Raw genomic sequence first — 12,671 nt, forward strand, 5'->3', positions numbered from 1 at the left:
TTAAATAACCATTGCCCTTCCCACCCTAATACCAACCCCAGGCTGCCTGCTGCACCTTGGCTGGTTATGGAAAATGGGGGCTGTCAAATGCCGGTTTTTAAATTATTTATTTAAATAATAAAAAAAAGCAAAAAAAAAACAAAACAGTGGGATCCCCTCTATTTTTTACAACCAGCTAAGGTAAAGCTCATAGCTGGGGGTTGCAGCATGCAGCTGCTGCTTTACCTGTGGCTGATTATGAAAAATAGGGGGGAACCACAAGTCATTTTTTTTTCCTGAAATTTAATAATTCAGCTAAATAAGTGTAGAATTTATCTATCTATACATGGAAAAATAAGAGCAGTACAAAAATATTTTTAAAACAGTTTCTGCAGGGCCTACCAAGCAACTATTTAAATGTAGACATAAAGGAAAAATTATAATGGAGGCAGCACTCCATTTATTGGCCCAAATGGTTTGATAGCAACATTTCGGTTCCCAAGAACCATTTCACAAAATGTATTAAGGCCCCATTACACGCAACGATGCATCTAACGAAATATCGCCGGGGTCACAGATTCCGTGACTCACATCCGGCATCGTTAGCGACGTTGTTGCGTGTGACACCAACGAACGGCCGTTAACGATCATAAATACTCACCTTATCGTTGATCGTTGACACGTCGTTCTTTTTCAAAAAATCGTTGATTGTTGCAGGACGGAGGTTGTTCGTCGTTCCCGAGGCAGCACACATCGCTACATGTGACACCTCGGGAACGACGAACTACAGCTTACCTGCGGCCGCCGGCAATGCGGAAGGATGGAGGTGGGCGAGATGTTCGGCCCGCTCATCTCCGCTCCTCCGCTTCTATTGGGCGACCGCTGAGTGACGCCGCACGAACCGCCCCCTTACAAAAGGAGGCGGTTCGCCAGCAACAGCGACGTTGCTCAGCAGGTAAGTACGTGTGACGGGTCCGAGCAATGTTGTGCGCCACGGGCAGCGATTTGCCCGTGACGCACAACCGACGGGGGTGGGTGCTTTCACTAGCGATATCGCTGCGTGTAAAGCCCCCTTTAATGTGCTGATGGTGGTAGAGCTGATGTATTCAAACAAATGTCCCTATAAATTATTTTATGCCCTTGGGATCAGTTCGGTATGGCAATGCAGCCCTTAGACCAAAGAATGTTGTGCAATATATTTAAATGTGTGTGTGTGTGTGTGTGTGTGTGTGCATATTATATATATATATATATATATATATATATATATATATATATATATATATATATATATATATATATATATATATACACACACACATATATATAGTAGAGACCAAAAGTTTGGACACACCTCATTCAAAAAGTTTTCTTTATTTTCAGGACTCTGAAAATTGTAGATTCACATTGAAGGCATCAAAACTATGAATGAACACATGTGGAATGAAATATTTAAAAAAGTGTGAAACAACTGAAAATAGGTCTTATATTCTAGGATCTTCAAAGCAGCCACCTCTTGCTTTGATTACTGCTTTGCACACTCTTGGCATTCTCTTGATGAGCTTCAAGAGGTAGTCACCGGAAATGGTTTTCCAACAGTCTTGAAGGAGTTTCCTAGAGATGCTTAGCACTTGTTGGCCCTTTTGCCTTCACTCTGCGGTCCAGCTCACCCCAAACTATCTCGATTGGGTTCAGGTCTGGTGACTGTGGAGGCCAGGTCATCTGACGTAGCACCCCATCACTCTCCTTCTTGGTCAAATAGCCCTTACACAGCCTGGAGGTGTGTTTGGGGTCATTGTCCTGTTAAAAAATAAATGATGGTCCAACTAAACGCAAACCGGATGGAACAGCATGCCGCTGCAAGATGCTGTGGTAGCCATGCTGGTTCTGTATGCCTTCAATTTTGAATAAATCCCCAACAGTGTCACCAGCAAAGCACCCCTACACCATCACACCTCCTCCTCCTCCATGCTTCACGGTGGGAACCAGCCATGTAGAGTCCATCCCATCACCTTTTCTACAAAGACACGGTGGTTGGATCCAAAGATCTCAAATTTGGACTCCTCAGACCAAAGCACAGATTTCCACTGGTCTAATGTCCATTCCTTGTGTTCTTTAGCCCAAACAAGTCTCTTCTGCTTGTTGCCTGTCCTTAGCAGTGGTTTCCTAGCAGCTATTTTACCATGAAGGCTGCTGCACAAAGTCTCCTCTTAATAGTTGTTCTAGAGATGAAAAGGTGTGTCCAAACGTTTGGTCTGTACTGTAAGGCCCCACCCCTTCTGGTCACATGGGTATGACCCCACACAGGTTCTGCAAGTCAAAACTTAAATCGATTGTATAATACTTATGCTAATTCTAACAGGGGGAGGGGATTACTATGAATTCCCCCCAGATATTATCTGATCCTCAGCTGCTGTCACTCGAGATGCTAATAATTTTATAAACTTTACTTTCTTGGATTTCAAAACCTATACATCCGAGCTGACCAGTACAGGTATGTATAGAATCAGCCTGATAGTGTCAGTATAGCACTGGCTTTAGGTTATATGGGAAAATCCTGGTGATAATGAATCCGGACCATTTTTCTTTGAAACACACTGCCCAATGTAAACATGAGATGTGCTTCCAATAGCACGATTTGTATGAGGACAGAATGATCTATTAGTAATTGTCCTAACCCCATTGTTCTTCGCACAGCCTGTGTGATGAGGCTTATACACAAGCGCAGGATGACTTTAGTAGTCAATCGTGCTTGTTTAAAGGTCTGAAATCGGCTCCTGTACATACAATTTTAATGTTCGTGTGATGGTGCAATAGGTTAGCAGTTGGGACCCACTCAATTTTTGCACTGGGACCCACTTTGTCTACAATCGGACCTGCATTTAAGTTCTCTGTGGACCAGAAACAAAAAAAAAAAGATTGAACCCTGTGAGCATTATTGTTATACGATTGCAGACATGAGGGTAATAAGGTAATAACTCACATTGCCGATCCTTTTCTGCACGGTTTGGCCCTGTTTCATCTTGGAGAAGTAATGGTAATACAGGGACACATAGGTCATTATGGACCTCTCGTCTGGATGTGGGATGACGACATCTTCAGCATCCAGCAGCTTGGATATGCCCAGCTTGGTGTCTGCCACATTGAAGGCATTGTTCAAGTTGTGCAAGGGTTGAGTTGATTTCAGAGAGTGGTAGTCAATGAGATCAGGCCTGCAGGAGACAAAACGTGTCCAAAGGTTGGGTCTTTTTCAAAAAGTAATAGGACTATATAGTAAACAGCAGTCCGACTGCAGCTTAGCTAATAGCACAATGATTGGAAATTGGGATACTTGAGATCATGGGAACATCCCCTTAAATGACAAAGATCCTGTAGAACATTTGGGGACTAATTTTTTTTGCACAAAATTTTATACTGTGTGTTCTATAATATAAATACAAAGAATTCTTAGATAACTCTTCTTCCTACAAACATATGATGCAATGTAAAAGGTATTTATGATGGAGCAAGAGGTCAAACAGATAAGTTTTTATTTATCTTAGTGATGATATGTTTGAAATAACCCGGAGTATAGCTAAATATAGAGGCAGTGATTTTACTGGAAAACCCCCTGAATAATACATAGATATGTGTTGACAGAAGCCCAGTTCAACCTTGCTTGCACTATTTGTTGTAGTGCAAAATTGGGAATATTTCCCCCCACCACGAAAAAAAAGGAATATAAATTCCAATTAAAAATTTCTAGCTCAATAATTTAACCTTATACATTTTCATAAATGGTAAAAAAAAATACCTGTGAGCATGGATGAGTGCATTAAATGCAAGACCATCCCGCCAGCTACTGGAGAAGTCCTGTACATCTACATTTGAGTAGGGGGCTGTTTTAATCTGGCACCAAATTAGAAGAGCTTCTTTGGCAGATGCCTTAGCTGCACTTGCACCAAACTCCTCCTGTTAAAAATGAGAAAAAAAAAGAACAAAAATTATTGATTTTTACTGACATACAACTGCTGGAATGACTGTACAAACCAATCATAGGCACTTGTGCATCAAACATTTAAATGCCCCTTCCCACCTATTTGGTTTCCAGGTAAGCGCCAAAATTGGTGCAACTAATGGATACACCAATTCTGGGGTGGCTGCGGGCTGCTATTTTTAGGCTGGGGGGACCGATAACCGTGGGCCTCTCCAGCCAGAAAATACCAGCCCCCAGCAGTCCGCTTTATCTTGGATGGGTATCAAAATTGGGGGAGACCTCACTCGGTTTTAATTATTTATTAAAATAAATTTAAAAAAAAGCTGCATGGGGTGCCTCGCATTTTGATACACAGCCAAGATAACGCACACAGGTGTGGGCTGCAGCCTTCAGCTGTCTACTTTATCTGCACTGGGTATCAAAATATGGGGATGCTATGCAATTTTTTTCAAATTCTCTATTTTTGCACTCCACTTCGGGACCCAGACAACTACTGTGAAGGCAACCAATCACAAACGCCGGCAGGCTGACTGGAACCAATCACAGACGCTGTCACAGAGGGCGAGCGGGAGAAGCAGTGAACATTCATGAGATTTAATGAGCGGACCCAGAAGCAGTGCAATAGCTGCGAAAAAAATCGGTAAGTATAATTGTCTTGCTTCAATCCCCAATTTGCTTCTTTTTGCAGCCCCCTAGTCCTTACTACTACTATTTTATAATACTTATGTCTGAGTCCCTTAGACTTAAAAGGGGTTCGGAATCCAATCTCGAACCAGAGATTTTTCTTATTTGCTTTTTATTTGAAGCCCGTCTGGACCAGTCGAACATAAACATCTGCGAGTTCACCCATCTGTAACACAGACCACTGTTAAAGGGAATCTGTCACCAGGTTTTTGCCACTTAATCTGAGAGCAGCATAATGTAGGGGCAGAGACCCTGATTCCAGCTATGTGTCACTTACTGAGCTACTTAGTGTAGTTTTGATAAAATCACTGTATAATCAGCAGTAGATTACAATTACAGGACTAGTTGGCACGATGCCAGATAGTCTAGCATATTCATGAGCTTTGTATAACTGCTAGATCTGCAGCAGAGAAAACATTGATTTTTATCAAAATGACAGCAAACAGCTCAGTAAGTGACACATCGCTGGAATCAGGGTCTCTGTCTCTACATTATGTTGCTCTCATATGGGGAGCAAAAACCTGATGACAGATTCCCTTTAATGAATAGGCTAGTTCGGAGAGAAATGCTTTCAATAGACTGAATGTTCAATGCCGAAGCCTCTTGCATTTTACAGATCAGACTCGCCCATAGAACTCCTTTACAGCTTTGCACCCGATAGTAGCGCATAAAAATATCTAAAAATGCCATAAAAACACTGTATAAAAGAATGCAATTTCTAAAATCTTTATATGATATTTACCTTATCCAAAGTAATAGAAGATATTTGGAAACGAAGAATAATAATCCAAATAAGTCCCAATATCATTGTCTTATCTCCATCCACAATATTCTCTGGCCCAATTAGTTTTACAGGCATCTGGTATTTTATAAAAAATAAAAAAAAAATGGGAAACACAAATATATTAAATACTGGAAGAATAAGTTCACAGGAGGCACTTGGCAATTTTTTAAAAAAATTAACAGGTAAAAACTAATGTTTCAAGCACTTCCTTAATTCTACACTCTCAAAGTGAATCTGTCAACAGGTTTTTGCTATTTAATCTGAGAAAAACATAATGTAGAGGCAGACAGCATGATTCCATGGGTGTGACACTTACTAGGCTGTGTGTTGTAGTTTCAATACAATCAGTGTTTATCAGCAGAATTATTACTGCAGGACTAGGTGTCGCATGTAAGATAATCTGTGTAACCCCGCCCCCACCACTGATTGGCAGCTTCCTGTGTACATTGCCAGAAAACTGCCAATCAGGGATGTGGGCGGGATTATACACAGCTCAGCATTGTGACAACTGCTACATCTACAGCAGAGAAAACAGGGATTCTATCAAAACTGCACCAAGCAGCCCGGGGAAGTGAAACATCACTGGAATCAGGATCCCTGCCTTTCATAGTAAAAACCTGCTGACAGATTACCTTTAAAAAAAAAAAAAAGTTGTAAACATTCTTCAGAGGAAGTGCAACTTTTTGTCACAGAAATATAGAATGAAATTAAATTATTAAAAAATCTATTATAATGAACATGCTGCAGTATCAAAAGCCAACTTTACACTGCTCGTTATAAAGATCATTGTGATACACCAATAGGTAGATTTTTTGGTTTTCAGATTCAGTTGTACACGGTATTATAGCACGTCTGTCTATATATTTTATATTGTATATATGGGTTAATGTATGTATCACATGTACAGCAGCCTGGAAGGTAAGGGGCTTTAAAAATGAATAATAATAATAATAATAATAATAATAATAATAATAATAATAATAATAATAATAATAATAATAATAATAATAATGTAATTAATATAATAATAAAAAATATAACAAATAAGAAAAAGATAAAAAATATAATAGAACTAATCTAATAATAAAAACCCCACAATATATTAAATAAAAATAAAAAATGCTAAAAGAATAATAATAATAATAATTAATAATGTAACTAATATAGAGTGGCCCAAACGTAGGTGGACAGTATGTAATAGGGTTATCAAACATGGTGTAAAGTGAAACTGAATCAGTTGCCCTTGGAATCTGATTGGTTGCTAAGGACAACTGAGTCAGTTTCACTTTACACCATGTTTAATAACCCTATTACACATACTGTCCACCTACGTTTGGACCACCCTGTATAATAATAAAAAAATATAATAAATAAAAATAATAAAAAAAGATAAAAGAATAATAATAATAATAATAATAATAATATTCCAAGACTATAATGTACTCAAAGTTTAGCAGAAAACCTAATAGGAATTTTTCTCATGAGCTTGCAAATTACCATATGTGGTTTAGAAAAGCTATAATTCTACTTATGTAGTAATGCAAATAGAACATTTGAAATATTAAGGATATTGATTGCCGATCTAAAATTCTGTTTTTTCCTGATGAAGAGATGAGTTGACTTTGAAACACGTAGAAAATAAATAGCAATCATTTTTCTAGTCTTCTATATTATTTTGGATTTCCATCGTTCATTCACTCCTTTCTGACATTTTACTCCAGAACACTGTTTATCAAAAATGGTGTACAAATGCCAGTCTTGATGAATTGGAGCCTATATTCTGTGTAAAGTTTCACAAGAATCTTAGCTTATGTTTTTCTGAAAGTGCATGTAAAATTCAACTATCATAGAAACTTAGAAGTCAAGCGGTTACATTTGTATAACAAAACTCATGATTTTGAGACCGCAATACTTTTCCAGACTGCACAACTGACCTTGGACTTTAGGAACGTTAGAGCTTTGCTGTTGTTTTCCAAGAAGTGGACTCTCATTTTCCCTCTTGCCGGTTTGGGCAGCTGTTCCCCTGAAATGAACTCCAGAAGACGTAACAGGTATAACCCATCGTTAAGTTCCGTGAAGATGTCTGTTATTGGGATACTATCCTGTATAAAACAGAAGAAAAAAAAAAAGAACAGAATAAGCAACCAATTAATGAAAAAACCCTATGGATGGTGCATGAAGGAACGATCTCCACAATTTTTATCAAGTCATGTGTGTACAGTAGCCATTACTTATTATGCCTTCGAGTAACTCTCGACTCTGCTCTATCCTTCAAGCCGCACATCCAAGCCCTTTTCACCTCATGCCAACGACAACTCAAAAATATCTCCTGGATCCGTGCTTTCCTTAACCAAGAATCACCAAAAACATAAGTACATGCCCTCATCATCTCCCACCTCGACCACTGCAACCTCCTGCTCTCTGGCCTCCCTTCCAAACCTTTGGCACCCCTCTAATCTATCCTAAACTCTGCGGCCCGCTTAATCCACCTCTCCCCTCACTATTCCCCATCTTTGCCACTCTGCCAATCCCTTCACTGGCTTCCCATTGCCCAAAGACTCCAGTTCAAAACACGAAACATGAGCTACAAAGCCATCCACAACCTGTCTCCTCCCTACATCTGTGACCTAGTCTCCCGGTACCTACCTGCACGCAGCCTCAGATCTTCACAAGATCTCCTTCTCTACTCCTCTCTTATCTCCTCTTCCCACAATCGCATACAAGATTTCTCCTGTGCCTCCCCTATACTCTGGAACGCTCTACACCAGCATATCACACTCTCATCTACCATGGAAAACTTCAAGAGGAACCTGAAGACCCATCTCTTCCAACAAGTCTCTAACCTACAATAACCCTCAGTCCAGTACACCTCTACGCAACCAGCTCTGTCCTCACCTATTGTACCATCACCCATCCCCTGTAGACTGTGAACCTTCACGGACAGGGTCCTCTCTCCTCCTGTACCAGTCTCTTTTATATTGTTAATGATTGTTGTACTTGTTTTTATGTATACCCTTTTCACTTGTAAAGCGCCATGGAATAAATGACGCTATAATAATAAATAATAATTATACAGAATGTCATGCACTTCTTGGTGAGGCTTACACACAAATGTTTCAACTTCTGAAATATACATGGAGGCCACATTAACGAACTTATATGTTTGGAATTAAACTTGAAGGATGTATATACAAATGATATGTATCAAACCAAACTTAAAACCTAAGCATTTCATGATAGCTACCAGCGAACTTTCTTACTGGACGGATCATCAATGGTCTGAATTGTGGAAGGAATGCTGATCATTTATCATAAACAGCTCCTATACGTTCTACCTACAGTTCCACCCACTATCATCCATGGATGAAAAAGTAATACACGGCCATGTAGAGCTTACGAGAAGCAATAGAATTAGATCTTTTAGGTCTGTTTTGTAATTTTTTCTTTTTTCAAAGTCACTTTTTTTTTTGGGCCACCAATTCATTAAAATGGTGCACGTGAGTAATGAAGATTTCGCAAAGTCCAAAATGGTCTTTTTTCCCCCTGGCGTTAACCTTTTTTCTGATTTCTTAGAGCAAAAAGTACCACATTTTGCAAAAGGTCTAAACAAAAAATAAAAATTCAACTTTTTATCTGGCGTACATTAATCCCTCCAGAGTTAGCTTGGCCTAATTTTGCAACGTTTTTTAAAAAAAAAGTTGCATTTTATGAAATAAAGTCTAAAACATCTTGAAAAATTATACTGCTGTAAAAATCTGAAAACTAATTAACGGACAAAAAGCAACTTGAAAACAGGCGCAAATCGTTTGATAAATTTGATGCAAATCACTAACTGAGAGGTATGTATGTAAAACAAAACTGGCAGAAATGCAATATTGACCCTTATGCCGGCGTCACACGGTACGATATATCGTGCGATATGTCGGCGGGGTCACGGAATTCGTGACACACATCCGGCATCGTTAGAGATGTCGTACCGTGTGACACCTCCGAATGACTGTGAACGAGCAAAAATACTCTCCTCATCGTTACTCGTTGACACGTCGTTCATTTTCAAAATGTCGGTCCTCCTTCTGCGCGCCGGTTGTTCATCGTTCCCTAGACAGCACGCATCGCTCCGTGTGACACCCCGGGAACGACGAACACAGCTTACCTGTGTCCCGCCGGCAATGCAGAAGGAAGGAGGTGGCCGGGATGTTACGTCCCACTCATCTCCGCCCCTCCGCTTCTATTGGCCGGCCGCTGTGTGACGTCGCTGTGACACCGAACGTCCCTCCCCCTTCAGGAAGAGGATGTTCACCGCCCACAGCGAGGTCGTCCGGGAGGCAAGTACGTGTGACAGGGGGTTACGACTTTGTGCGACACGGACAACTAATTGCCCATGACGCACAAACGACGGGGGCGGGTATGATCGCTCGTGCGATCGCACAATAGATCGTACCATGTGACGCCCGCATTAGAGTATACACTACTCACAAAAAGTTAGGGATATTTGGCTTTTAGGAGAAATGTATGTAAAATATAAAAAGTTCACCATACAGTGATATTTTATCTTAAAAGTCGGACATTTAAGTAAAAGCAATAATGGGGATTTCCTATTTTAAAACAATTTATTGAATCAAAAGCCAACAATGGTGGTGGGTATTTATACACAACAAGGCTTCTGATATGAGACATACAGGTATGACATTTTTCAGCATTCTAGATCCTGTATGCCTATATTAATAGGTTACATAGGTCAAACGTGGTAACAGATTCCCTTTAAAGGGAACCTGTAATGTCCCTAAATGCTATTAACCTGCAAATTTGGGATTAATCTGCAGGTAATGCAGTTAGAAAGCTATCCGGATGCTACACTGAAAGGATAGCTACTGGGAGGAAAACTTTAATCCTTTTGTAAGATTCCGGCTTTCAGTCATAGAGGCCCAGCTGACAAGATATCAGTCACCACTCAGTTCATAATGAGAAGCATCTGTAACCACATCCCAGTATTGTTGCGTTGCACTGCAGAGTTGGCTGTCAATCAGTGCCGGGGTTGTAGTTATAGCCGAGGCTCACCATGTACAGAGTGGTGACTGAAGTCTCGCGTGCCGTGCCTCTAACTGAAAACCAGAGGCTGCCAGGAGGAAGAAAGTTAATTTTTTCCCGGTAGCTGAGCCTTCAGTGCGGCGGCTGGATAGCGTTAGATCACTATTAACCTGCAGATTAACCCCATACCTGCAGATTGATAGTGTTTTCCTTACATGAAAGATTGCCTTTAACAGCAAAGGTTGAAGCTCTTCAATGGGCAAATTGCAGCACCTTTTTCAGATACACAATTGTTAGTGTAATGCATTCTGCTAAGGCCCAAACGTATGGTCCAAATTAAATAAAAAGCAAACTGATTATTCCAGTCTCTGCATACAATTTTATAATAATCGCTCACATAGCAATGTTTGATAGGATCAGAATGCAGAATGATGAGCTAAACAGTCCTATGTGGACGACCCATTGCATCTTTTTGCCAACACAAATTATAAATTGCCTGCAGCCAAAAGTTCAACTATGATTTAAAACGATTTGCAAAAGGTCTCATACTGTATGTGATGGTTTTTTTTTTTGCAGGGTGAGACCAAATTAATTGAATAACAAATATAGGGTGCAAAGCTTTAAACTCCCGAATCACAATACAAAGCTAAGCAAGAGCCCCTGCACCTACCATGTGCCATTTATGTTCAATCAGATAGTAGAAGAGAAGTTATAAAAAGCCAGCCATACAGGGTCGGACTAAGAAACAGAAGAGACAGCCATTGTCAAATGCCCCTCACACCCTCCTAACCCCAAGCAAGGTCAAAGATAGACCACTGTATCCAAAAAGAGCACCATAAAATGTTCTACTTGTCACAAATGGATAAAGGACCACTCTTAATTACAAGTGTTATATCCTCCTAGTCAAAAGGATTAACATCCAAAACAAGAGGAAGGAAGGAAGGGTGGGAGGAAGGAAGGAAGAAAGGGTGGGAGGAAGGAAGGAAGGAAGAAAGGGTGGGAGGAAGGAAGGAAGAAAGGGTGGGAGGAAAGGAAGGAAGAAAGGGTGGAAGGAAGGAAGGAAGGAAGGAAGGAAGGGTGGGAGGAAGGAAGGGTGGGAGGAAGGAAGGAAGGGTGGGAGGAAGATAGGAAGGAAGAAAGGGTGGGAGGAAGATAGGAAGGGTGGGAGGAAGGAAGGAAGGGTGGGAGGAAGGAAGGAAGAAAGGGTGGGAGGAAGGAAGGAAGAAAGGGTGGGAGGAAGGAAGGAAGAAAGGGTGGGAGGAAGGAAGGAAGGAAGAAAGGGTGGGAGGAAGGAAGGAAGGAAGAAAGGGTGGGAGGAAGGAAGGAAGAAAGGGTGGGAGGAAAGGAAGGAAGAAAGGGTGGAAGGAAGGAAGGAAGGAAGGAAGGGTGGGAGGAAGGAAGGGTGGGAGGAAGGAAGGAAGGGTGGGAGGAAGATAGGAAGGAAGAAAGGGTGGGAGGAAGATAGGAAGGGTGGGAGGAAGGAAGGAAGGAAGGGTGGGAGGAAGGAAGGAAGAAAGGGTGGGAGGAAGGAAGGAAGAAAGGGTGGGAGGAAGGAAGGAAGGGTGGGAGGAAGGAAGGAAGAAAGGGTGGGAGGAAGGAAGGAAGGAAGAAAGAAAGGGTGGGAGGAAGGAAGGAAGGAAGAAAGGGTGGGAGGAAGGAAGGAAGAAAGGGTGGGAGGAAGGAAGGAAGGAAGGAAGGGAGGAAGAAAGGGTGGGAGGAAGGAAGGAAGAAAGGGTGGGAGGAAGGAAGGAAGGAAGAGAAGAAAGGGTGGGAGGAAGGAAGGAAGGAAGGAAGGGAGGAAGAAAGGGTGGGAGGAAGGAAGGAAGAAAGGGTGGGAGGAAGGAAGGAAGAAAGGGTGGGAGGAAGGAAGGAAGAAAGGGTGGGAGGAAGGAAGGAAGGAAGGAAGGGAGGAAGAAAGGGTGGGAGGAAGGAAGGAAGAAAGGGTGGGAGGAAGGAAGGAAGGAAGAAAGGGTGGGAGGAAGGAAGGAAGAAAGAAAGGGTGGGAGGAAGGAAGGAAGAAAGAAAGGAAGGAAGGAAGGAAGGAAGAAAGGGTGGGAGGAAGAAAGGGTGGGGAGGAAGGAAGGGAGGGAGGAAGGGAGGGAGGAAGGAAGGAAGGAAGAAAGGGTGGGAGGAAGGAAGGAAGGAAGGGAGGAAGAAAGGGTGGGAGAAAGGAAGGAAGAAAGGGTGGGAGGAAGGAAGAAAGGGTGGGAGGAAGGAAGG

The 12,671-nt window shown here is 41.5% G+C and overlaps 1 protein-coding gene across 1 annotated transcript in view; it reads right to left on the bottom strand.

The window, feature by feature from the left end:
• SPTBN5 (spectrin beta, non-erythrocytic 5) overlaps positions 1-12,671 on the bottom strand; it is a 365,978-nt gene that overhangs the window by 346,398 nt on the left and 6,909 nt on the right. Inside the window, exons 2-5 of the mRNA XM_075330185.1 lie at positions 7,358-7,525; positions 5,382-5,498; positions 3,773-3,930; positions 2,963-3,191 (exon numbers count right to left, since the gene is read on the bottom strand). Coding sequence (XP_075186300.1) covers positions 2,963-3,191; positions 3,773-3,930; positions 5,382-5,498; positions 7,358-7,525 — 672 coding nt within the window. The remainder of the gene's footprint in view (positions 1-2,962; positions 3,192-3,772; positions 3,931-5,381; positions 5,499-7,357; positions 7,526-12,671) is intronic.

Source organism: Anomaloglossus baeobatrachus, chromosome 12 (assembly GCF_048569485.1).
Source record: "Anomaloglossus baeobatrachus isolate aAnoBae1 chromosome 12, aAnoBae1.hap1, whole genome shotgun sequence".
NCBI lineage: Eukaryota > Metazoa > Chordata > Amphibia > Anura > Aromobatidae > Anomaloglossus > Anomaloglossus baeobatrachus.